The 25217-nt window shown below is 39.6% G+C and overlaps 2 protein-coding genes across 3 annotated transcripts in view; one reads left to right on the plus strand and one right to left on the minus strand.

The window, feature by feature from the left end:
• The window catches only part of PPIL4 (peptidylprolyl isomerase like 4), a 20186-nt gene extending 19494 nt beyond the window's left edge, over positions 1 to 692 (minus strand). Inside the window, exon 1 of one of the 2 annotated variants that reach the window (XM_085310675.1) lies at positions 571 to 692. In XM_085310675.1, coding sequence (XP_085166801.1) covers positions 571 to 640 — 70 coding nt within the window. In that variant the 5' untranslated portion in view covers positions 641 to 692. The remainder of the gene's footprint in view (positions 1 to 570) is intronic. The other variant, XM_085310684.1, reaches the window with a different exon arrangement.
• A 3605-nt stretch (positions 693 to 4297) lies between these two features.
• Positions 4298 to 24769, plus strand: GINM1 (glycosylated integral membrane protein 1). The gene is made up of 8 exons (XM_085310698.1): positions 4298 to 4628; positions 13732 to 13791; positions 13975 to 14071; positions 17070 to 17221; positions 19361 to 19517; positions 20287 to 20417; positions 21772 to 21935; positions 23841 to 24769. Exons 1-8 carry the CDS (start codon positions 4527 to 4529, stop codon positions 23947 to 23949), a joined length of 972 nt encoding a protein of 323 aa, XP_085166824.1. The 5' UTR covers positions 4298 to 4526; the 3' UTR covers positions 23950 to 24769.
• Positions 24770 to 25217: the final 448 nt, after the last annotated feature.

Genomic DNA, 25217 nt, shown 5'->3' on the forward strand with positions numbered 1-25217 from the left:
TTTTTTTTTTAAAAAAAGGTACTTCATAATCCAAACACGGATATGTGAACTACCCATGGAGACGGTTATGACAACAGAAACGCTGGTACTCCTTTGGATCTAGTTCCACCACTGTGGTCCCTATACAACGTGTCAAAACGCAGGGTGGGCAAGAGCGTGTGTTTTTAATCGAAACCGCCAGATTTTCACTCTGATTTTTAAGAAAGAGCATCCGCAGCTAGACGGGAAAATGGGGCAAGCTAGGTAACAAGGCCGAGCTGGGCGCGACGCGCTGCGGCGGCCGTTGCGGGAGAGCGCAAYGGCCCGCGCGCCGCCGGGCGGCTGGCGGCGGTTGGGGCCGCTCCAGACACGTTCCCCTTCTCCACGGCGAGGGAATACGCCGCGGGCCCTCGCGGGTCTGGCCGCCGTGCGGGCCGCCAAACGAGCCTGCCTGCCTGCTCGCCGGCACAGGAAAGGGCGGCGGTGGGAGCAGCCAGCTCGTCCCGCCTGCGGCTTCACGCGGGGCTTTCCCCTGCGCGGGCCAGAGCGCACCGCACCGCCCCGGGCCCGCTCAGCCCTGCCCGCCCCTACCGCGGGGACGCTCCTCCGTGTACAGGTCGATGACCAAGTCGCCCAGCGTGGTCTCCAGCAGCACCGCCATGGCCGCCGCCGCTGCCTCCCTTCCCCTCGCGGCGGGGCGCGGGCCGCCGCCGCCGCGCCGCCCCCTGCCGGCGCGGAGGAGGAGATGGCGGCGGGGCGGCCCGGGAGGCGCGCCGGGACCGCCGCGGAGCGCCTGGGGATCGCCGCAGGGAGAGGCGGCTGCGCTGCCCTGGGGGGGCCGGCCCTGCTGCTGCCGTGCTGCAGTCTGCCTCCGGGCGAGCAAGCGCCCAGGCGTACCTGCCCTCGCAAACTCAGGGGCTACGGAGAGATACCGTGCTCCCGCACGTGATACTGCTCCTGCAGTTTACTCCTTGTTGATTTAGGTCGCAGCATGTTGTGGGGTGTATGTGATAGAGCTGACTCTCGCAGCTCCTGGCCTTTGAAATAGGTGATCCTGCTCCCTCCTCCCCTCCCCCGTTTCCCCTGCTGTGCAAATAACTTCCCCGTCAGGCTGCACAATCCTCATTTCTTTTCTGCAACAASCTCTTGTACTCGTTGCACAATGAGTTAATTCCAGTCACTAATCTGGCAGAAGACTTTTTATTATTGCCGAATTAATTTTCTGCCAGATTAGTGCCACGAATTGCCTCACAGTACAGTAAAAGGGAACCAGTGAAAGGGGAGGGGTGCACAGAAGTGCACAACTAGGGGTACAAAGAGATGCACTTGGGTTGGTAAGAGCAGGATCTTTTCTTTAAGAAGCAGCAAAATCAGATTACTGTGTTATATAACTGGACTCTTAAAAATACCCAGACAGGCAGTTTACCTACTTTTCTATTAATCACTATCTTGTTTGATGGGTTCTGTAAACATAATGGGCTGGTTCTTGGATCAGGAGTCACACTGTAGGAAGTCATATTCTGCATCCTTAATGTGCTAGTTTTCAAAGCTGTTTTGTGTTTTGCATTGTTGTATTGCTTGTGTGAGCTTATTTGCACACTGTACATCAATACTGAATTGATCCAAGGCTGTTTTTAAGACATTCTGCATGGCAGTTATTGATAGAATAAAGCAGTACAGCAAACATCACATTTATTACTCTGAAAGTTTCAGAAGGAGCTAAACACTACCTGTCTTACAGAGGACTGTACAGGCTGAAGTTTAACTATTTACTTGCAACTTCAAGAACTCTTGCTTTGCATTTTATTAAGAAAGCCTCACACTTGCTTAGGCCGGGCCTTTTATAACTACTTTTATTCATAAAAGAAATAAAACCATAATTCTCTAATCCTTTTTACCAGCTTTTGCCTTCTAATAACCCAGAGCTGTAACGAAGGTTCAGAGAAAAATGGGTGTGATCACTTAAAAAAGTCAGGAACATCACTCTCAATTTAAATATAAAACCACTGAAATACAGCAMTTTTGGCATACTCAGCAGCTCAAGCAGTAGTCAGTCTCAGTACCAAATATTTMAAAATGTTACGCATTTTAATAGTTACAAACTTCAGGGCATATTCACTAGATGAGAGGAATGTAAAAGGCATGCACCCCAGACAAAAGGGAAAGTTCTGTTATGCTCCTAGTCTGTCCCAGAACTGAGTACTTGCTGAATTACCTGAGAGCAGGTCACTTGTGATAGGCAGAGGAGAAACAGAAGGAATCAAATTAAAAACAACAGTAGTCATAGGTAGGAATTTTACCATTTGCATTAAATATTTAAACTGTTTTGACAAGTGGAGACTTGGAAATTTGATGGGGGGAAGTGAGAAGTATGTTAGAAGCATTTTTAATGCCTATTTTTTGCAATTTTAATTAACATTCAGCAGATTAAAARTAAAGGGACTGATATCAGAAGAAAAGGAGTTGCAAAAGATTGGGAGAAAAAGCATAGACAGAAGAAAAACATAGAAGGAAAACATTTGATATGTATTCTACCAGGAAATTTATAGACTGAAGCATTCAAAAACATTCAGAAAGGAACAAGCATTTGTCTATTCCACTTCTGGGGCACGGGGCGGGGTGGGGGGAGGCTTAATTCCTTGATGTCAGCTAAAGCGCAGCTTATAATTTGCAGTATTTATAAATTCTGTTTTCCTGTATTTTTATATATCCAATAGCACAATAATGCTTCTCATACATTTTGAAAACACTGTGATATTGCTCTGCTTATCTAGGATTCAGCAGTCCTGTTGGGACACAATCTGCAATCTCTGATTTATGAATAGAGAGCAACGAACAGCTAGGAATGTATGTAATTTAAATGTCCTCCCACGAGCATATGCAAATGACTGCAAGTACCAAGAAGGGTTGCATTCTTATAGCTGCCACTCTATCCCTCAAGACACTTGTGTGACCCTTATGAGATTCAGTAAAACATATTGTTGGRGAGCTGACTTACCGAGTAGTTTTCTGCCTCATGAGACTGCACAGTGAGTAGGCCCTTTACTGATTTCTTTTAGTCTATCATATACAGTAGATATGATAGAGTAAAATCCCACAGGTCTAGGACAGGTCAAAGAGAAACTAAATATTATTAAAAAAAAAAAAAAAAGTAGTGGAAATCAAGATGCTTGTGTTTTCATTCCTTCATCCATTACTGACTTGTGTGATTATGGGCAATTCAGTTAACCAACTTGTACTAAATTTTTTCTAATCTCTAAAATAGAACTAATGACTGATAATATTTAGTGATGAAATATAGGAGGTTTTCACATAAATCAGCACAGTATACAACATCAACATTTTATTTGTTTAGCAGTTTATTTGGAGATTACCCTACATGTCCCCCTACCCTAAAATAAATAGCCCAAACAGTTCTCCAGGGTGGAAATATTTCAGACACAGAAAAGCAGCAAGATATTTTCTGATCCTCTGAGGCATCATTTTCCAATGCTTTCTGGCTTGTGCCAATGTTTAAACCAGTGTTTCATGAATGCAGAGAGCACATAAAATATTCACTTTCTATTTTTTTTATGATTATATTTCATAACATCAACAAAGCTTGAGTCATAGAACAATATAAAATTGGGCTATAGGTTGCTTCAACGGGACAGGTAGTTGATTGCCCTGCCCTGGTGGTATTACAGCCTCGCTAGACAAACTCCTAAAATGTTTGCCGTCCTTACCATTACATTAGAATGTTTTTTTTAAAAAAAAAAAATCGAATAGATAACCTCAATCTTTCTACATAAAGATAGTGCTATTTATCTTCATATCTACCAAGGATCTAGAGATACAGGCTGCTTCCTTTTTGTCAGAGACTTTTTGCTTTTTTTTGACTGCTGTTCTTAGTTTCCTTTAGTTCCCTTCTCTCGACTGGGGAACTCTAGCTATTCACATCTTCATTCCTTCCTTCATTTGTGGGTACCGGTGCCACGGGAGCCCCGGCGCCTGCGGCCGTCCTGCCACAGGCAGCTTGTGGCTGAACGCCACCTGCCTTCACGCCACCTGCCCTCCTCGAGCAGTAGTCACGGGAAGCCGCAAATTTGGCCGTTTCTCTCACAGAATTTCCCTCCTTCCAAAAAAAAAAAAAAAAAAAAAAAAAAAAAAGATTCAGAGTTGACATTTGCCTTCCACTTTTGCCATTAAGAAGCGGAAGTGGACAAAATGGCAAAAGTCCTTTTCTAAAGGAATGGCCCTTTCTACAGGACAAACCGGGTGCGGCAGCCGGGGCCGCCCCTTTCTCCTCAGCTGACAGCGGAGGAGGCGCCGCGGCACAGGGCGCCCTGTGGATGGTGCCGGGCTGGCACAGACCCGCCGGGCGCCCCGGCCCGGCCCGCCCCGCCCGCGGGGCCGCGACCCCCCTCCCCCAGCTGGCGGCCCGCTGCCGCCGCCCGGCTCCCTCCTTCCCCCCGCTTCTTCCCTCCCCGCTGCCGCCGCCGGCCCCGCCTCTTGTCGCCGCGGCCGCTTGTTGATGTTTCACTTTGTTTTAATTCCCGGGTCGCAAGATGGAGGCGGCGCTGGGGCCGTGCGGGCGGTTGCTGCTGCTGATGCTGCCCCCGGTCGTCGCGGGGCTGCTGGGCCCCGCCAGCCCGCGGCCGCTCGGCCAGGTACCCGGCGTGGGGGGAGGGGCCGGGGGCGCGCGGCCGTTGGGGCGGTTGGGGCGGCCGTTGGGGTGGCGGGGCGAGGTCCCCTCGGAGGGGCGAGCCGGCCTCTTCCGGGGTGCTGGGGGTGGCCCTCATTGCCTCGGCCGTGCCGTGGGCTGAAGTGGCGGAGGCGGTAGCGCCTTTGGGAGCCACTGACACAGCTGGGAAAAGGAGGCGAAGGTGGTGGCCCTGAAGGGTGTGTGTGTGTGTGGAGCGTGAGGATCTTTTCCCAGCTGTAGCACTTGTTAAGGTCTGTTACCTCTACCTGCAGTCCTGCTGCTGTTCAAATAGCTTTCAGGGTAAAATGTATAAAAATGGTACAGCAAATCAAAATTACACATCTGCCACGAACTAGTTTACCATCCATGTAATGTTTCCACCTCCTCCTTTAATAGTTTACAAGAGGATTTGATATGCTGAAATAAGTACACGACAGGTTGAGAGGGAAAAAAAAAAAGAAGTTGTTAGTATTTCAATCTAATGTGGGTATATTTACTTTATATTTTATACATGTGTCTGTCCACATCTTTATGGTTCTGTGCTATAGAAATATGCAGTATTAAGTCCACATCTGCTCCTAATGATTTCTGTACTTGAACCAACAAAATTTGTTGGACCAACAAAAGGTTTTATGAGGCATATTGCTGTCTCTTTTCCTGTTTCACTACCTACGCTGTATCTTAATAAGATTAGTATTAAATCAAATTTGTTTTGCTTTTTAAAGAGCAGAATGGAGTTTTTTTTTCTATTTAGAGGTGCTCTCTGTGAGCATAAAAAGATGTGCTGAGATGGTGGTGAGTTTTGACCTCTCGAATTACGAAAAAGGATTGGGTACTTCTTGTACCTGTGCTTAAATCATAATATACATGCTCTAATTATAAAAGTCATGAACTTCAAAGTGTGAAATCACAAAGAGGTAAGAGGCTTTGTAGTCACTTGTGCAGTTAATTCAAAATTTCTGTTGTGCAAGTGAATTCATTATGACTCTCTCCCAAGTTTTTTTTTTTTTTTTTTTGTGTGTGTGTGTGTGTGTGTGTGTGTGTGTGAAAATAAAGCCTGTCGAAGAAAGCCTGCCACAGGCCCAGCCCTGACACATCCCGTGCTGCAAAGGATTTCTGGGCTTACTTCCTGGTTTTTGCTTCTCTTTTTGGATATTTGAAGGAGGTGGGCTTAGCATCAGGAACTCTTATTTCAAAATTGTGATCTAGATCTTTAAATACCCACAAAATTACATCCATACTTGAAGTCAGGCCTGACTTCAAGAGAGCAGAGAAGGCTGTGTCCAAGTACTCAGGTACTCTGCTTACCCCCTTCTGAGAGAGAGAATGCTATCTTGAATTTACCAAGAGGGCACGTAAAATAACAATGGAATGTAGATCTATACTGTTGCGTACCTTGTTATCAGAAACTATCACACTTTAACATCATTAAGGTGAGGTTTTAGTGTGGAAGCTATCACAGCTGGCAGGCACATAAGATGTGAAGGCACATCTGCCCATGCTGTCTTTGGATTGGAAAGTGTGAGTGAGCGTGGTGCAGAGATGCCTGAGCTGATTGTGTGCAACCAGCTTGCAGTCAGAAATAGGAGAGGTACAATTGTAGAGTGCTAGTAAGACCTGACTTACAAACTGGGCTGAGATGCCTTTTGTGCATAGCCATGCTGTTGGTTGGTTTGAGACCATCCAATTGTGCTGCACTGCTTAGGTGTTGATCAGTACAGCTTTTGCTAGTCTGGGAGCGCCTGCACCTTTTTTGCTATATAATGTCATAGGTAAGATAGTATAGTGGTATGAGTAATGCACAGAAAAGCACTTAAGAGTCAAAAAGAGAACATATGGTGTTAATATATTTTTTTAATCTCAAAAAAAATCCAACTTATGTTTCCTTGTGCACTCATTTTAGTAAATACAGGATCATTTTTAATGTAGAAGGAACAGCACGTCTCAAGGGAGCTTTGAGTAGAAGAATTGCTCATGTCTGAACACGAACTGATTAATGGTAGCCTGGCAGGAATGGAAGGGCCTTGGCAGCAGGAATAGGCAGAGCAGGAACTGTGTCTGTGTTGTCAAACTCAGACACCATGAGCTCAAYGAAGGATGGCAATGGGGTCCACATGAGCTTTCCTCAGAATGGTTTGGGACTGCAGACTTGTTGATGCTGCCTGTTCTTAGAAAATCACCGTTTTTAGCTTTGCTTTGATGGATACTGTGATTGTGTATTCTATAATACTGGCAGAATACTACTGATAGCTTCACATTTTGTAATACTTGTATATGATACTGAAGTTTCCCTCCAAGTTAAAGGCTATGGTGGTACAGAGAAACTGTAATGGAAGGGCTGAGAACAACCTTGAAACACTAGAATAACGTGTATGTAATTCTTTATATCTGAAACGCTTTTGTTAAGCTCTGGAATGTGAACGCCTCCATTGTTGTGCAATGCTTGTCATTTCTTAAATAAGCCATTTTGAAATAGAGACTTTTTTTTAAGCATTAGCATGTGTTTTGGTTTTTCTTTCTCCTTGTGAAATATGGATACGTAAAACTGAGTTACAGATTGATTAATATTAGACGAAGTAAAAAAATATAGGGAATGATGCAACAAGAGAGCTGACCTTTGCATTGAAACAACATTTTTCTGATACTAGGTCAGGCATTAGATTTGGGGTTTTACATTTGTGCTGATAGGAACTGGCTAAAAGAACAGTGAATTAAGTGCTGTGAAGTTTGTTTACTCCATTGCATTTTGATAACATAGGTTTAACTGTTTTCTTTCTAAATGTTTTACTCACCTGCAAGATTTCTTTTTAATTTAGTTGCCTGGAAAACATTGTTTTCAGATTATTTATTTGTTGCAAGAAACATCTGTGTAGGCTGGATTGTTTCACAACAGAAAATGTAGTCTTCACTACCTCAAGTCTTTGAATACATATGCAGTGGGTGTCATGTATTTTAATCAGAGAAGAAACCTGTTAATAATGACATATTGAAATATTTTTTTCATAGCTTTATGCCAGTTTCTCTATTAACAGCCTGGTGCATGTTCTGAACCTTATACTTGAAAGATTTCACATAATCTTTCCATGTATATTTGATTAAATAAAAGCAGTGTGATGTAACCATCTCCTGTTGTGAAACTAAGTATTTGCCTTTAAAACTCCTGATAAAATATTCATAATGTGAGATGACTTAATAGAGAGAAAGCATAGGTGATTAATTCTAGCATACCTCGGGCATAAGCAGTATTTTATTAAGAATCATTGTAAAGCAAGGAAGGAATATGAATATGCTTGTTCAGGAAATAAAAGTAAAGCAAAAGCATCGTTGTGTTAGATTCATGCATTAACAAGGCTAGTTTGGCTTTAGTTACTTAAGCAAATACTGCCAAATAATGCCAAACCTTGCTAGGGAAGATTTTTTACTAAAAATTTGTAAAATATGATGGAATGTAATTACTGTCCTGCAAACCTATCAAGGATGCTGCCATGATTATTTCTTAATCTAGTTATGTTTGATTACAGTGAAGGCTCATGCTACAACATAGCTATATTCTGAATCTGACTGAAGAATTATAAGAGGCACAGATCACAACCTTAGACTTTTTGGAGCCAATTTTCCACGTACATACTAGGTCAGACAAGACTCAAGTGATACAAGTTTCGATGGTAGCTTTTTTTGTTTGTTTGTTTTAACAAAGAGATTCTTTCCCAGAATCTCTTCAAATTTAGAAACAGACATTAGTTTTGACTATTTCTTATCTGTTTGGCAGCTGCCTTTGGACTTTATATTTTCCTGTTGCAAACAGGATATCCCAATTGGGTCTGCATAGCTGCTGTGAGAGAATTGTAGACCTTCCAGTTCTCTGTACAGCTGGCCATCTTGTAAGGCATCATGCCATCTGTTCCTAGTGCTGCCTGCTGCACTTCCCACAAGCCTTCTAGYGCAGAAAAAGCCTTGTTCAGAGAGCATCAATAGAGAACAGCTGCGCTTTAAGTGGGCTGGCTGATAGTGGCTGAATTGGTAGATGGGGTTTATGTGACTAATGCAGTTGTTCAGGATTTAACAGTTATCCTGTACTGATAGGAACTGTACAGAGAGAGACACATTGACGCATTGCATCAAGTATCTGCTGCCTGTGGAAGAAGTTTTCCTATCCCCTGATTCTGTAGACAGATCCATTTGAGTTTCCTGCATGATTAGACTCAACAACTTTGTCTTGCATGGCATTTTTCATAAAAGGCTAGAATTAGGTGAATGTGCCCTGTAGATTTATTTGTGCAGCGTTGTTAGGGAGAGTCTCTAAGATAATTAGTAAATATTCCCCTTTAAGTCATGTTAGATGCTTTGTATTTCTTGCTGCCATCTTTTCCCCATTTTGTTCTTCTGCCACTGTAGTTGTACTGCCTCACTTATGCTCCTGGGTCCCATTGTAGCCCAAGGTGAAAGAGAAGGCATTAGAAAATGCTCAGCATTTGCATCTCTTTATTGATTCAGGTTCACAAAAATTCATTAGTTCACAAAAATTCTGGAAGGTATATTGCCACACTATTATTACAGTCCCCTTTCCTAGATGAGAATGTCATAAAGTTGTGGTAGAAGTGCTGTCCTCTTTACAGGTACTGTGGCTATTACAGCTGTAAATAGCATTGCTGGAGCACTAGAATAATGATGACAAATCTTAGGAAAACTCAGGAGAAAAATCTGCTTTCTCAGCATTAATAATTATGGGGCTGGTTTTAGTGAATATTGATGAATTCAGGACATCTTAAGGTTCATCTAAATTTCATGCAGTTTTGTAATTTAAGATGATATTAATGCTCAAAAGTGTATTGTAAGCTATACAAACAGTAAGTTTTATACTCTTAGTTCAGGCTTCTCCAGAACTTGGCAGTGCAATATTATGGATTAAAGCATAGGGCGCAGGTTTGGCTCCTGGTGACTTCATTTGTACAGGACTGGCCTAACATTTTTTTGATACACTAAATAAATCATGTGGGGTTTCTTATTTGCTTTTCTTAGTACTGAGGCATATAGCTGTAAGAGGTATCTGTAAAGCAAATCTGTTTTTTCTAAGTAGAGAATCTTATTATGGTAACATAGAAATGTTTCCTCTGTTGAAATTAAAGGGTGTTTCATAAGATTGTGAGTTTTGACCTCTAGAGTGGAAAGATGGTTAGATGGAGATGGTTTCATATGTGTATTTGAGTTATGACTGAAGTTCTAAGAAGGATGATTTTCAGTTCAGGCATCTCATCAGGAAAGCATGATTCAAGGTTTGTTGGCCTGCCCAGTCTGTTTTCCACCCAGTTCAACGAGCATTAACAACACATGGTTCTTGAGCACTTATTCTTGAGCAGATATCAAGATGGTACCAAATGGGTTTTTGTTAGCAGAGGGAATGCTGTGTATCATACATCCTCTGCTGTGGATGAAAATGAGCCATCTGGGATGATCCCTGGCTCTCCTGCCCCACTTTTCAGTATGTTTGGCATGCGTCTTGTGGTTATGTAGATTTGAGTATGGGGCTTATAGGGTCAGGAAGATTGGCCATAGTAGTTAAGTCACAGCAAACCCTATTGAATTTTAGGTGCAGCATTTCAGGAAAGACCAGTGGGAAGCTATGGTAGACAGCAGTGAGGAGCTGACCTTCAAGAAAAAGTTAGCTTGGAGCATTAACATAAAATTGGGAAGACTGAATGGTTGAAGATGACACTTATTTTTCATAGGAAGATGTTGCAAAGAGTAATGAACAACCTAAATTACAGCATGGATGGTTCAGGTTAGATATTAAGGAAAACTTTTTAATAATAAAGATAGTTGAGCACTACAGTAAGTAGTTGAGGGGAGTATGAAGTTTTTAAACATCACTAGAGAGCTTTAAGAACAAGTCGAATGAACATCTGTCAGGAATGATAGCTATAGTTGGTTCTGCCTCTGGACAAGCAGGACTAGATTATACACTGAGGTCCTTTCCAGCCTACTGATTTTATGGGACCTTGAGATGTTTTTGTATCAGTCTGAGTATATTCGGAGCAAGAACAATTTAAACTTGATTACCTGACAGCACCAAAACTTTGTTATCTATTTGGAGTGTTTCTTAGCAAAGTTGGCAACAGTCTTGTGAGACTGCTTAGTGAAGAGGCAAAACAAGAACATATGATTGATCAGGAGCAAATGCTTCTAGCCTGACAAATTTGGACATGGCATGATGGCAGTACAGAATATGGTAAGTCATCAGTAGAAGAATTTGTCAGATCTGAATGTGAACTAAGTGAGGATCACAAGAATGGCAAGAATATGAGCTCTCCATTGCCTATGAACACAGAATAGCAAGGGTCATGGCATAACAGCTGTACTGAAATACTAATCATTTCTCTGATTTAGTGAGCAGTTTTATGAACCTGTGCAGTTTAGGAGATGCACTACCATCTTAGCTCTGATCAGAGGAGATATTGGGAGGACGGTAGACCATACAGCAGAGCCAATCCAACAGCTTGTAGCTGCCAAAATGAGTAGACCTGCTCCCTCCTCCCAGCTGCATACTTGCATCCCATCCCTTGCACTGTCTTTGGTGCTTGCTTGACTCTTCTTTGCTTGTTGAACTGACAGAAAAATAGACCAGGAATAAAATGAATGATTTCCTGCCAATTTAATGAGCTAAATTGGCTCACTGACTGCTGGCACAAATGAGAGGGAAGGATGATGTGGGGGAGAGGGAAGAGCTGTTCTGTGTCTTTTGGTGGCAGGAGCAGCAAACTGTTGTATCAGCTCAGGTGTCTTAACTGTCTGTGTGCTATGATCTACTATGATCTATTTTTTGTAACTTTGACAGCATAGAAATGATCCACTGGAATGTTTTAATTTCTTAATCACTCTCATAATGCTCTTCAAGTGCATATTACCTGTATACCTTAATTCATGACTGTGCTTTTGGACATTAAGTCATAACAGAATTGAAAACTGTCTTAAACCTCCCCATCACATATAGTTCAGTTTGTACCTTTAATGCTCAATAGTAAGCATATTCATTTTTCCCCCATTCATTTTCAAACACAGCATTTCCTTTTTAAAAAAGTGTGTGGGAAATTACCCTTTTTTTTTTTTTTTTTTTTTTTTACTAGTTATTGGTGATCAGTCACTTCCTTTTTCTTATAATTTCAGTGAGTCACATTGGAGATGCTGGAAAAAAGATTGCAAAATGTTTTCTGCATAAAGGAGCTCAAATTTCCTTTGAAGCTTTAAAAACTGAAGGAAGATTAAGACTTCTGGAAAATCCATCCTTGAGGCCCTTTTAATTCCCAGTAGATAGAAAAACGTAGGAAGTCTTGACACAAAGATTTAGTAATCTGTTGTGCAATGTGAGGCTGTAAAAGAAGTACAACTCTGAGTGCTAGATAAAGAGCTAAGTGTTTGGGGGATTTTTAAAAAAAATATTTGGTTTGAAGAAATTATAGATAACAGAAATAACAGAATGGATCCTGTGATCTTTCTATTAATCTGATTTGTATTTTCAGTAATAGACTTCCAGTTATCTGACTAAACTGATGATTTTCCTTTACTTTCAATGGCTAAGATTTGAGTTTTGGAGAAAAGTCAGTATAAACATTTCCTAGAAAAATCATTGGGAAAAGATTTGCCTTTTCAGTCTCARTGGCCAAAGACTTTTCCAACTAACTTACATATGTAGGTGAAATATCAGTGTTGAGTCATTTYCAAACAAAAGGCTATCTGTACTGGATTTTAAACCACGCTATAAACCACACTATAAACCACGCTAAAGCCTGATTCCTGCTGAATGTTGTTTGAATCATATTTGAATGTTTTTCAGTTTGTGATAGTCCTGGGCAAATGAATCAGTGCCAGTTGTTGYAAGGAATTTTTTGTATTACAGGTGTGCTTCAGAGCTCTGTTCATTATCTGTGACTATATTGTGTTGGGTGCTCTATATTTCATGTATTTTATTCCTCATAGAATTCATTGTTTTCTAAAAATGACGATCAGAAAACCTTGGAGTGGGGGTGGGAATTGTGTGTGGGTTTTTTATTTGTTTGTTTTTCAAGTCTTGGCAAATTCAACTTTCTATGAAGACAAGTGTTACTTTTTAGCTGTGAGGTGTAAAACTGTGACACAAACATAGAGCTAAAAAAGATGCTGAAAATATTGRAGACTAGTCCTCCAGTGGAAAACGAAGACAGAATCCTTTAAGGCTCCCAAAAGGCAAAGAGGGAGTTTGCCATTGCTGTTGAAGAGGTGGCTCAGGAAAGTAGTGTGGCAATCATTACTTTTGTCTGTTTCCAAGAGAGGTTATTTTGTATATGGGTTTTGTCACGGGCAGGTTTGGAAATTTAAGGGCCCATCTGCAAAAGAGCCCCTGAAATTACAAGGATGAAATGAGAGGACAGAATGACAAAAGAGAAGACATTGCTCGAACATTCATAGAAGAAGCAATAAATTACAGCAACTGGGGTTTGAAAACAGGAAGTAAATCCCTATTAGCTGTTTGGATGAGCCTTGTGTGGCATAATTTGGGAATGATAACCAAAGAAAAGGATGAGGATTACTGCTGAGACTGAGAAAACTGAATTTTGCTTAGAGTAGGCTAMCATTATGTCTTAAGTCTTCAAGTGAAATGTAATTTAAGTGGAACACTTAACAAACCTTTAGATAACATTTTTGTACCTTACAGAGGTAGAGAATCTGACAACATCTTGTATTAAGTCTGTTCTGTTTCAGCTGATTCGAGAGATTCTGTTTCCACTCTATTACTGTATAACATTTTCCTGAGCATTTTGCTTTGTTTTTACCTTTTACCTTTATTTTTAAAATTATACTTTTGCTTAAGAGAAAGCAGCAATCATTCTTTCTCACTAATCTATTAAAAGGGGGAAAGAAAAACCTTATGTAGAAGAAGTAAGCGTATTCCTCCGTTTGCTAGATAGTCTAGGAATGTGCTCAATTGTATTAMACAGTCTCTATGTCAGTATAGAGTGTCAAAGTTGCTTGTAGCTTGCAATGGCTTATGCATTTTCTTACAAAACTTTACATCTCTCTCCATTATTGTTTTCCAGGAAACAATCAGAGTCAATGTATTGATGCTGAAAACCAATGGAGAATTTCACAAAGGGCAGGTTTGTCAAGTCTTTCTATTTATTCAATGAATTAATATGCAGTGAAACAAGCTCTGCCTGTGGATGAGAATACATTGTTTTGTGTGACTTCAGTYGGTATTAAGTGTGTTCCTCTGCAAACAGAATTGTAGCGTAGGGGCATAAGAAGCATACGTTCATTTTGTCTGTCTGTCTGTCTTTCAGGTTGTTTTTAATATCACCTATGTTAATGGACAGGTATATCTAAATGATTTTCCTATGAAGAGCGGGGTTACCCATATAACATGTCAAACAAAAATCTGTGAGTATTCTTAAATTTTTCTTTGTGTGTATTTTGCTTCCCTATTATCCAGCAACCAAATCTGACAACAACTACATGTTCTTATGCTCTCCAAAACTGAGCATTGTAGAAGCAAATCATTTCCTGAATTAGGAGAAATTTGCAACTAAAATGGTGGGGGGAAGTGTGCTGCCTTGTTTTTAAGTCACATKCACATGCTTAGATGTACATGATTTAATCTGAAATCCAGGCTCTGCCTATCTTTTCAAAAGAATGTTTTGAACTACAAGCTAGACAATGTAAACAGAAGGATGCAACTCCACCCTGGTAATGGCTGTCTCCCTAGGTTGGTTGGCATTTATCCAAAAAGAGTTTCAATAGCAACATATGAATTAAGTGTTAGGAAGATCTTTTAATTATCTCATTTCTATGTTTATTGAGACAAACAAGTTTCTCCTGGATAGGCTGTTAAAGCACAAATACTTCAATTTTGCTAATGGTTAATATCCTATAATGATTTTGAAACTGCTATTTTTTCCATTGATTCAGTGCTGCACCTCTTCTGAAAGACCAGAGAGCACTGTGATTTTTGATACACAGAGCATACCATATAATTAATTAAACAGGGGCTATTATGCTCTTTTGATTTAAGCTTTTATTGTATGCAGAATGATCTCTTGATGGATCAGTCACAGTCAGTCTCTAGCCTGGTTTCTGAGATCATCCTCTYTTTACAATCATATATTTACTTAAAAAGTACTAATGCTTTTTTAAATTGCTTCTCTGAGCCATGACCTTGTCTCTTGAATGCTTCCCTTCAAAGCATGATCAATTATTAATTTGACACTATTTCTTTTCTAGGATGGGAGGGCAGTAATTTGGGGATTTTTGGCTGGGATAGTTATGTTCCTATTGTTCCTATCYTTGTTTTTTTTTCACCCTAGGATAGAAAAACATGGCAAAATGTAATTTATCTACAAGGTAATTGACTCCAGAAAAATAGATACGATTTTATTGTCTAATTCTGAGAGATGCTGAGCACTCCCTACTATTGTTCCCATGAATTTCCCAAATCACACTTGTATAGCTTGAAGTGACTACAATTATGAGTGTAAATCTGAAACAATGAGAAAAACAAACCTGGGAGCTAGGAACCTGGAATTCTGTATCTCCTTGTTTATGTCTGGGTCCTTTGAACAGTACTTCTCTGTCATCTATAAAATGATGTTTATTCTGTTTGCCAAGTCCTCACAGTAGATTCAGATAACATTTGTAAAATGCTAAAGGAATAGTGTGATAMTTGCGACTTGGTCTCTTATACCAGAGAAAAATATCCACCTGCATATCTATATGTGAAGTCAAAACTGAGCCAAACATTCATGCTCTTGAACATTAGAATAGAGACCAGGCCTTCCTAATGGGTATTGTCTTGGCATTGCTGTCATGCTGATCCTGACGCCTGTATTCTCACTCGAGGCTCTCTCAGAAGGGTGATTGTCTTCAGCTCCTATTGAAGGTTGCAGGGATTGAGTGGAATGGCACATGGGGAGGGCTGGGACACAGGGAGACTACGCTACTTGGTATCTTTTAGGCTTCTGCCAGTTAATGGATACTTGCTGCTATAATTCAGAAAACATTTAGCAACCAGATTGGTGCTGTGGCTCAGACCTATGGGAATAGTTCCTTCTTTCCCTCTTTATATCACTTATTTTCACAATGGAAGATATTGCTAAACAGTGCACAAAAGTATTTTTCTATGTTTTTTAAAAAAGGCAGAATAGTTTAAGGAAGAAAAGGGTCATAGCTTAAAACAAATGAACACATTGACATGTTACCGTGTAACTGAAAGATACAAGTCAAACATTTCCTGCAGGGAGCCTCTTGGGCTTGGCACTATGAGTGACAGACAGCACCAGTGGCTTAGGTACAGTGACCAATTCAGTCTGAATTTGTGTGCCTTGATATGTGTATGTCAAATAGGTTTCTGTGACCTCCACTGTTGCACTTCTGCAGCATGARCCACTTTCAGTTCTAGCATACCCTCACCTGCAGTAAAGGCACAGTATTTAGGAAGATACCAAGTTTATGCAGAAACAAAGAGAGTAGAAAGGCAATTATCTGACTACTTGTGGAAGATTAGGTTGTTGAAGTATTTAAAGGCTTTGGGTTAGGAAGAGAGTATGAGGTGTCATAGTCACATATGAAAGCAATGGGGCGGTGGAGAGTGTCCAGAAAAAACGTATATGAGAGAACTGTCACTCATCCTGAGCCTAGTGTAAGAGGTCTGTGAAAGAGCTGTGTATTACAGCTAAAAACACTGGAATCCAGAGCAGCAGGTTTCTTTAAAATCACTTGAAAGAAAACGTGACCCAAGYTAAGCAAATATCTCGAGAAGAACAACTTTGGAGGTGTAGGATATTGTCTCCTGTATTGAAAGGAAGAAAGATGTTATGTGAATGAAGATGTTTACACAGGTGGCTGGCTGGGCTGTGGCATTACTCTTATGAACTCCTTTGGACAACTAAGTTGAGAATACAGTAATAACGAAGCCAAGGAATGCCACTCAGAGTGCTCAAATGCAAACCTCAGTCAGGGATGCCACACTGCTCGTAAAGGTCCCTCAGGTTTAGGATCATTTAGTGCTGCTGCTGTTCACAGCCTTACATTGTATGAGACCTGCTCTTAGTGTGATTTGGTGATACACTGATAAAAATCATAGCATCTGTTTTATCTTAGAGTTACCTAGATTACTAATGTCTGGAATAGCAATTACTGGAAATGTGAAAGACATTAGCATAGAACAGACTTTTGTACAGCTGTTAGGGCATCTCTGATTTGATGCTAGTGGCTCTCTGTAGCTGTAATGTGATGTAATGACTTTTCATTTAGAAGGTACATGTACAAAGTCTGTGTACTGTGTGTCAGGGTTGCAGCCATTTGCCCCATGGAGAATTTGGTTGTGTACCACTTCTAGATGGGGTGATTTCTCTTTGAAAACTGTCACATTATGTGTTAACAGTGGAGAATGGAAGCTTGGATAATTTACCAGATCAGCAGCGGCTGGGAACTGTCAGTGTTCGTATCATGGTTCATGAGTGGCCTTTGGCATCCAGTTCTGATTTGCAGCTGATTGTCATTCAGGAAGAAGTGACAGAAATTGATGGAAAACAGGTAAAATATATACATATATGTATGTACACACACACACACACTCACTCACTCTCTCTCTCTCCCTCCCTCCCTCTCCCTCCCTCTCTCCCTCCCTCCCTCTCCCTCCCTCTCTCTCTCCCCTCGTTTTGGATTTAGGAGAGGCTTATAGTTACCAAAGATGTAAATGTTTACATGCATAGAGTGGTGGTTAGAACACGATGTATATAATCTAATGCTAGCTCGTGTAGCACTAAGGGAGTTAATACCAAACTACCTCACCATCTGTATAGCAGCTGGGGTGTTTTGTGAAGAGTCTTCAAGTTTTAATTTCTCTTATTAGAAACATGGTGCTTCTGTTCTTATTTTAATAGTTAGGAGTTGGATAATTCTCTAAGAATGCTGTTAATTTTATTGTACACTCTTTCAAAGCCTGCTTTTATGCAAGGAAAATTGAGCTCACATGCAATATCTCATCTACAAAATAATTCACAAAGTTAATAAAGGGACATGTTCATTCTGTGTTTTGAGTTTTTGCCTTGTTGTTTATTCCAGTCTAACAAAGTGTTTGAAGCATGTAGCATGAAGAGCAGCTTGCAGCAGCTAACTCTTAAGGCGGGTGTGCTCATTATAAAAGACCATCTCAGAGTTTAGCCTTAGCATATTTTGTAAGCAAACTAATTAATTAATTTGAATACAAATCTTGTTGTTGACCATAGATTTGAGGTAAATAGCAAAAACAAAAGAAATTAACTCTGCACAGTTGCTGTTGCAACTGAGAATAAAAGTGTGCAGCACTTATTTCTCAAAATCACCTCTAAGCTATAGTTATTTTTTAAACATGAGAAGTTCAGGGAAAAATAAGAAGATACAGCTGCGGCAACCAGCAAAAATATCTTTCTTTTTTTTTTTTAGTGCATATTTGCTTCTTATATGAGGCCTGGTTCCTTTGAAACTAGCTTATGCCTGCTGTTTTTTTTAATGGTGGAATGCTGATAATACCATTGATCCTTAATTAATTGCATGATTGGCATGTAGTATTTTTTTAATAGGGATCCGCATCCTGTTCAAATTTGACTCTGTTAATGAAGATGATGGTCTCACCGAGAGATTTGAAGCTTTTCTAATGATGTGTTTATTCCACAGTTTAGAGGCTCAAATATCCTGTTTTATTTCAGTTGTTACACAATAGTGTTATATTATTTCAGATCGCAAACTAAACAACAAAACATGTTTCAGATTTTGATAGGGAGCTGGTAAGAACAATTAGAAAGCTAATGCTGGTATGTTAAATTGTTCCTTTAGATCAGAAGCTTTCTTTTCTTGCTAGTTATCAGCTGACACTAAGTCATCTATTTTGTTGTATCACTCTTTTGTATGTTAAAAGCAAAATGAGATGGCCTATGGCTCTGAAAGCATGACTGAGACTAACTTTTATCGCATGCTGCATTCCTCTTCTGTTGTTAGAATTTTTTGTTGCAGTTATAATCTTGGTCACACACACTTTGGGTTTCTGTTAATTGTTGGCCTCACAGAGCAGTTATTGTTGTTATCAGTAGTTATGCTATTTTCTATATAAATGTGCTTGTAGCAATTATTAAATGAAGTGGGTCCAATGCATCACTTGGAAGAGGAGGAGAAAACTATAATGCTGCCTGCTTTGAATAATATGACTTTAAAGAAAAGGAATACAAACTTAAGCTAAGAAACAAAATGCAACAATGAGCGATCCCAGTAGAATCTCTCTGGGGTGTTGAAAAAAGCCATATTATTGCAAAAGCATTAGTCTTGTCTCAGCAATACACTAAACATTTGCATGTACCCTTTTCCTATATCGTTATTACTCACATACTTGATTTTTCCTTGCCATAAAATGCCTCCCTGATCATAATGAGCTGTATAACAACACAGGTGAAAGCCCGCAGGTTGAATGCCACGTGTTTTTGCAGGGGGAGAGACACCCAATCTGTTCAGCATACATTGTAATATAGTCTGTAAAAACATGTTAAGTTAAAACAATGAATAATAAGTTCATGTCAGTAATATCTGTATGTCTGTAAATCTTAATGGCATAGAATATTCTGTGATGTATTGTTTTTCTATGCCAACTTACTTCACTTTAATTAAAACTTAGAAATATCAACATGTTTGCATTTCTCGCAGATTCAGCAAGAAGAAGTAACTGAAATGGATCTTTTAGTAAAGGACCTGAGAGTACTTAGGCATTCAAACTACACTGTCCCTTTRAAAGAAAGCATGCTGTATTCCATCCCTAGGGACAACGATATGTTATTTACATTTCCCAACCTCTCAGGAAAAGGTAGGTCTCTTAGCTGTTACATAATGTTTTTAACCATGGTTCACATATTGCTTTATAAGGGCAAAAGGATATTGTTATTCCCATGTTTTACATAAGATAACAGTTTGTTCATGAACAGGAACATATTTGTTATACCTAATTCCATTCTTGTACATTCTAGGTATCATTTGTCTTGTTTTGGTTTCAAATCTATTTTCCTCTGAAGTACTTGATACTTGTAAACATGCAACCCAGACATCTCACATGAATAATTTATTTCTCAGTGCTATGACAGAAATTTCTCTAAAGCTCCCCCYTTTTCCTGAGACTGAAAGTGAAAACTAGAAAGGAAATACCTGTCTGGGTCACTTCCAAATTGGAGAATACTTTTATGTTATTAAACCTYGATACATTAAAAGCAAACAAAATTATTGGATGCCTCAGTCTTATTTCAGTTTTGTTAATCAAAAATTCTCAAGGATTTCATAGGAGATGGATATTTTGGTCTGTTTCCTCACTTTTTATCTGAGGACAGCTGAAATTTACAACTAATGGCACCGCTGAATTCTGCACCGCAACACTGCTTCTGCTTCTTATTGAGGTCACTACTCAAGTCAAATAAAAAATGTGAGCCTTCTGTATTCTCACTGTAAACTTACAACTATATCATAAATATAGATATGTAGCATTTCTTTGTTTTACTTCAACTCTGTTATCATTAGTTGAATTATCCTGAATAGTGAATCAAATAAAAGGAAAAAACCCACTTAATCTAGCTTTTCTTCTTCAGATATTCAAGATCCTCTGCAAACTACCAGTCAGTACCTTATCCAGCAAGCAGAAACTACAGTAGATGAAGAGACATTACCCGGCAAGTTACCAGAGACCCCTCTTAGGATAGAATCTCCATCTTCTTATAAGGTGGTTTTGTTTTCATTTAAGTTTTGGCATATATCTTTAAAGATTGGCTTAAAAAGGAAAAGCTTTTTTTTCTATTTTTTTTCCTCTCAAGGATGAAAATGTATATGACTTGGTAACATATCTAGGAGAAGAGTTATAGGAAAATGCTATTGAAAAAAATAAATGTTAATCAATATTACAGTTTGAGAGAATAGACTTTCTTCCCGCTGTTCCTAGTATTGTCTACAAAAATAAGCACAAATGTTAGATTTTCTTCTTCATGGATGTTTACAGACAAAAAAAACAAACATCATTTTTAAGATTCAGATAGTAGGCTTTCCTGATGGAAAGACCAAATACAATATCCATTTAAAGATGGTAAAAACATGCATAACATTCCTAGCACTTCACGTTTTGGGCTTTATTTTTAATTTGAAAAAAAAGCAACATAGCATATAATAGCTTATTTCTTGAAGAGAGAATTTCCATTCCTCCCTAACCTGGTGTTGTAACTTCTCAGACTGCTATTTTGCAGCTTAATATTTGATAAAGTCCAGGCTTTTCTATTCTGAGAGATATCTGACAGTGACTAATTTCTGCAGTAGTCTAAGAAATCCTCATATAGGAATCAAGTGGATGTCTAAATCCTGTGATATCTTTACCTCACAGATACTTCATGAAAGTGAGTCCTAATATTTAAATCATGTCAAGCTAAGTATTTATGACAGTTTTAAGTTTTGTTGAGTTTTAAATTACAGTAGTTTTTCTTGATTTTTGTTGGAGACATGAAGTGTTTGCCGCTCTGGGAGATGGGCCAGTGGTCTTACACCATAAAAAACACAGTAGTGGCTTGAGAAATTACAGTTCCTGATTAAGTAGGAATGGGATCCATGCCCATTTGTGGCTGAAGGAAACACATTATAACCCAAGGCTGAGGAGGAGTGGCCAGAACAGTATACTGAAAGTTCCAGACAGGGTAGAGAACATGCTACCCTTGTGGGCTGCCAGTAACCCCTTCCTGTGCTGGACAGGCACGGATATCATGGCATTGTACCTGCTCTAAACCAGGCCCAAATACAGCCTTTACCTGCTTTGTTCATGTGTTCTTTATTTTCCAAGTGGCCTTACCTGTCAGGTAACTCCGCTAGGATGACTCCTTTCTGCAAAAATTAAGCCTTCATATGTCTCAGACTTCAGTGAAGAAACTTGTTTGAGTTGGCAATCAGTTTTGTCTTACGTTTATACACACATGCATGCGCGCACACACACAAATAAGTCAATCTACAGCTACATAACATGGTTTACCAGTAGCTACAAAAACCATACTTACTATGGTTTGTAACCTATCTTGTTTTTCTTTCCTGTTTGGTTGCAGGTGATGTGCCAATGGGTGGAAGATTTGAGAAAAGGGTTGTGCAGATTCTGGTTTCGCTCGTTCCCCATATTCTTTAATTTGATGGAGGTCATTGTGGTTGGAGTTGTTGGGGCAGCTCTTATTCTGAAAGTCTTAAAGGTGATTTTCCCTTCATGTGAACACAAGTGAGTAACTTTTGGCGTTTTTTCCTCCAATAAAGGCAAAACATCAATTAAAAAAAAAAAAAAAAAACTTTTAACTTAGAGGCAACCTAATTCTGTGGGAAGATAGTGGCTACAGTTCAATTGAAAGGCTGCCAGTAATTTACCATTCTAAATGACCACATGACATGTAGACGTTTCAGAGGAAAAATGGGCAAACCTGTCACTGGAAATATTTTAGCATGGCTGTCTCACTTCAAATTTTATCAAATCTTCTGAGGACTATGATTTGAGAAGCCACTAACRTGGCACGCAGTCAGTATATTGCCAGCCTGGAGAAAGGCTGTGCAGAAGAACAGAGAAGAGAGTAGAAGCAAGACCTAAACAGCAATTCTAAATCTCGTCATACTGTCTAGTGGTTGAAGTCATTACAGTAGTCATGAAAGGCCTTGCACGTGGCTTTGCAAAAGCCAATGGGAATTATATGGGAAATCTCCAAGTAGGAGCTATCTGTAAAGGCAAGTTAGAAGCCATAGCAATTGGTGCTACAACTGGCAGCAATATGGTCATAAAGTTGACTGCAGACAGCTTCATGCAGACAGCTTCATTCATTCAATTGGTATGCTGCTACCAGCAGCACTAATATTTTTCAGAGCGTGCTATTGTCAAAACAAGGGATAGAGAGATGAATCAGGAACTGCCCCTTAGAAGTCAGTATAGTTTTAGTGCTGGAARTGGGAAGCATGTCCATTATTTAAGCAGCTTGGGACAGTTCTGGAAGAGCTGATGCTTGGAACCATGTGTTCCTTCATGGGAAATGACTGACAATGAAGTGTGCTTCATCAGCTGGAACAGGCACAGCTGATGTCTTCAAATGTGATTGACCAGCTGYACCTCTGAATGGCCCTGTGCGCAGCTTCCATTTGTGCGGCTACCCAGGCATGAGAGCAGCCTTAGTGCTTCCAGTGGAGCAAGGAAAATGAAGGGTTGATAAAATGGGAAGATTAGAAACTGTAGTAACAAAACATTTATCATGTTTCCTCATGCTACCTCACAAAGCATACTGGCAGCTTGGAGTACTTTTGGTAGCTAACTTATTAGAGTAGGAAAAGCAAAGAACGAGTTGGTACCAACCACCCTACCACAACAGTAAGTGGCTTACTACTGCCTTTTGTAAACCTCCGAACAAAGCAGAACAAAAGGAACAACAACAACAAAAAAAAAAAACCTAATCCAGATAATCAAATTGTTCAACAGTGTCTGATGGAAACTGTCCATGGCAGAGGTCAGTAATAAGGACAGAAACCAAAATGCAGTAATTTCTTTTCTAATCTGAGAACATGTGGCTTGTCAGAGCTTTCCAAGAGACTGTAGTGCTAGAAGAATGTTTTCCTCCTTCCCCCCGCTTTTTTTCCCTCCTATCCTTTTCTGCCTTCTGTATAAAGCAGTCCTATAAGAAGTGGTAAAGGTTTGATTCTTGATTTTTGAATTGACAGGAATGAGTGGAAGGTCTCATTTGGTGGAGGACCTGGTCTCAGATGAGAGTCATGACATTATTCCAAGTCTTGAGAGTTCTATCATAAACTGATCAAAATAGAGGCTTTAACTAATCTTAGAAAATAGGTATAAGGGCTTGTCAAAGAAGTTCTGATGGAAGAAAATTTTAGACTACTATGAAATTGAGCATAGAGCCAACACTACTGGTATTTTAAAATGTAGAAAATATATCAAAGGAACTGCCTGAAGCCACAGATGTGTTAGAACCAGCTTTCCATCAGGTTTTCAAGAAATAAGTGTCAGTAGAGATAATACTTTAAATCAACATGTCAGATAAGTAAGTTTGGGGAGATTTTAAGAACAATTTTTTTTTTTTTTTGGAACAAAGAATAGTTTGGTACATTTTCTTATCTATCTAATCTTACTTTTCAGAGGCATCCTTCTCCTGGATCAAATCAGCTTTATACCTGTGATTACCATCAGCTTGCCTTCAGATGTTCCAGACAGGAAAAATAATTTAGATGAGAAAGCATGCACTTAATGCTCTGTTACTTTGGAGTATTTTTTTTTTTTATGAATTTTTATTTGACCTGAAATTTGGCACTCGAATTGAATACCGTGTTTGCTTCCTACTAAGAAAACTAAGTCAGTTAATAAATTGRTAAAAGGAGAGTGAGGCTGAGGCTTAAAGCTGACTTCCTGTGCCTCTACATAAACATACAGCCTTTTCAGAGGGCTCGAAATAAAATAGCTTTCCACCCTGAGGGCTACCATTTGTTTTAACTTCTGTGAAGTCACTTCTCAGCAGCTTGGACAGGATGCTGGCTGCCTTTGCACCCATAGACAAACTAATTCAGCTATCTTAAGTAATGAAAGTAATGAAATTCAGGGCGTCATGAAGCCCTGAAATAACATTCTGCAGAAAAGGACAGAGGAGTAGCACAGACATTACATGTGCCTGCAAGCCCAAACAAAGCTGCCCAACCTGGTTTCAGGTCTAGCAGGGTTGAGTGTGCCTTGCACGGAAAATCATCACTACTAAACATCTGTGTTGCTAAAACGTTTGACATATATATGCAAAACAAAGCTTAAAATTCAGTTTTATATTTCAAGCACTTTATACTAGAACTTTCTTTTATGAACCCTTACTCTCATGAAAATTGTTAGCACTTGTAAACTTGTAATTGGCATGCTTATGATGTGCTTTTTTTTTTAAATCCATGACAGCAGTACTATGTAAAGTCTCAAAACCAAAAAAATTTCTACAAAAGTACTGGCTTACTATTACTGAGTAGGCTCAGTTTTCCCATACTGATTTGTATTGTTAACAGTTTTCAAATAAATGTTTGAATTGTTTATTAGACTGTGTTCACATGTGCATCTATATTTGTGTACCAAGAACAGCACCATGCATCTAACACATTCTGTGAACTGCTATTTCTGGTCTTTAGCTTTTGCTCTTCTTCACCAAAAATTGTTTGTCAGAAGAATGACTATAATAAAAATAGAAGAAAACCTGACTACTTAGGATTTGACCAAGTACAGCTGACACTTCAGTGATCAGACTAGCCCTATTTGCTCAAGTTGTTAAGGTGAGGGGGGAGAAGCTGTGATTTTTTTTTTTTTTGCCCCCTTCACTTTCTCCTTAGAAACTKCATTAAACATGAATTAATCTTTTCCTAAGATAGAAAGAAGTATCTGAATGTCACAGAACAGTTGTAAGGCTGCATTTACTGAGAGTTGATCCAGGAAAGCTGGGAAACATTTTTATCTTTTGCCATTCTACATCTTCAGATACTGCATCAGCAA

This window comes from Rhea americana, unplaced genomic scaffold (genome assembly GCF_003343005.1).
Source record: "Rhea americana isolate MKP2758 unplaced genomic scaffold, rheAme1 scaffold_108, whole genome shotgun sequence".
Taxonomy (NCBI): Eukaryota; Metazoa; Chordata; class Aves; order Rheiformes; family Rheidae; genus Rhea; species Rhea americana.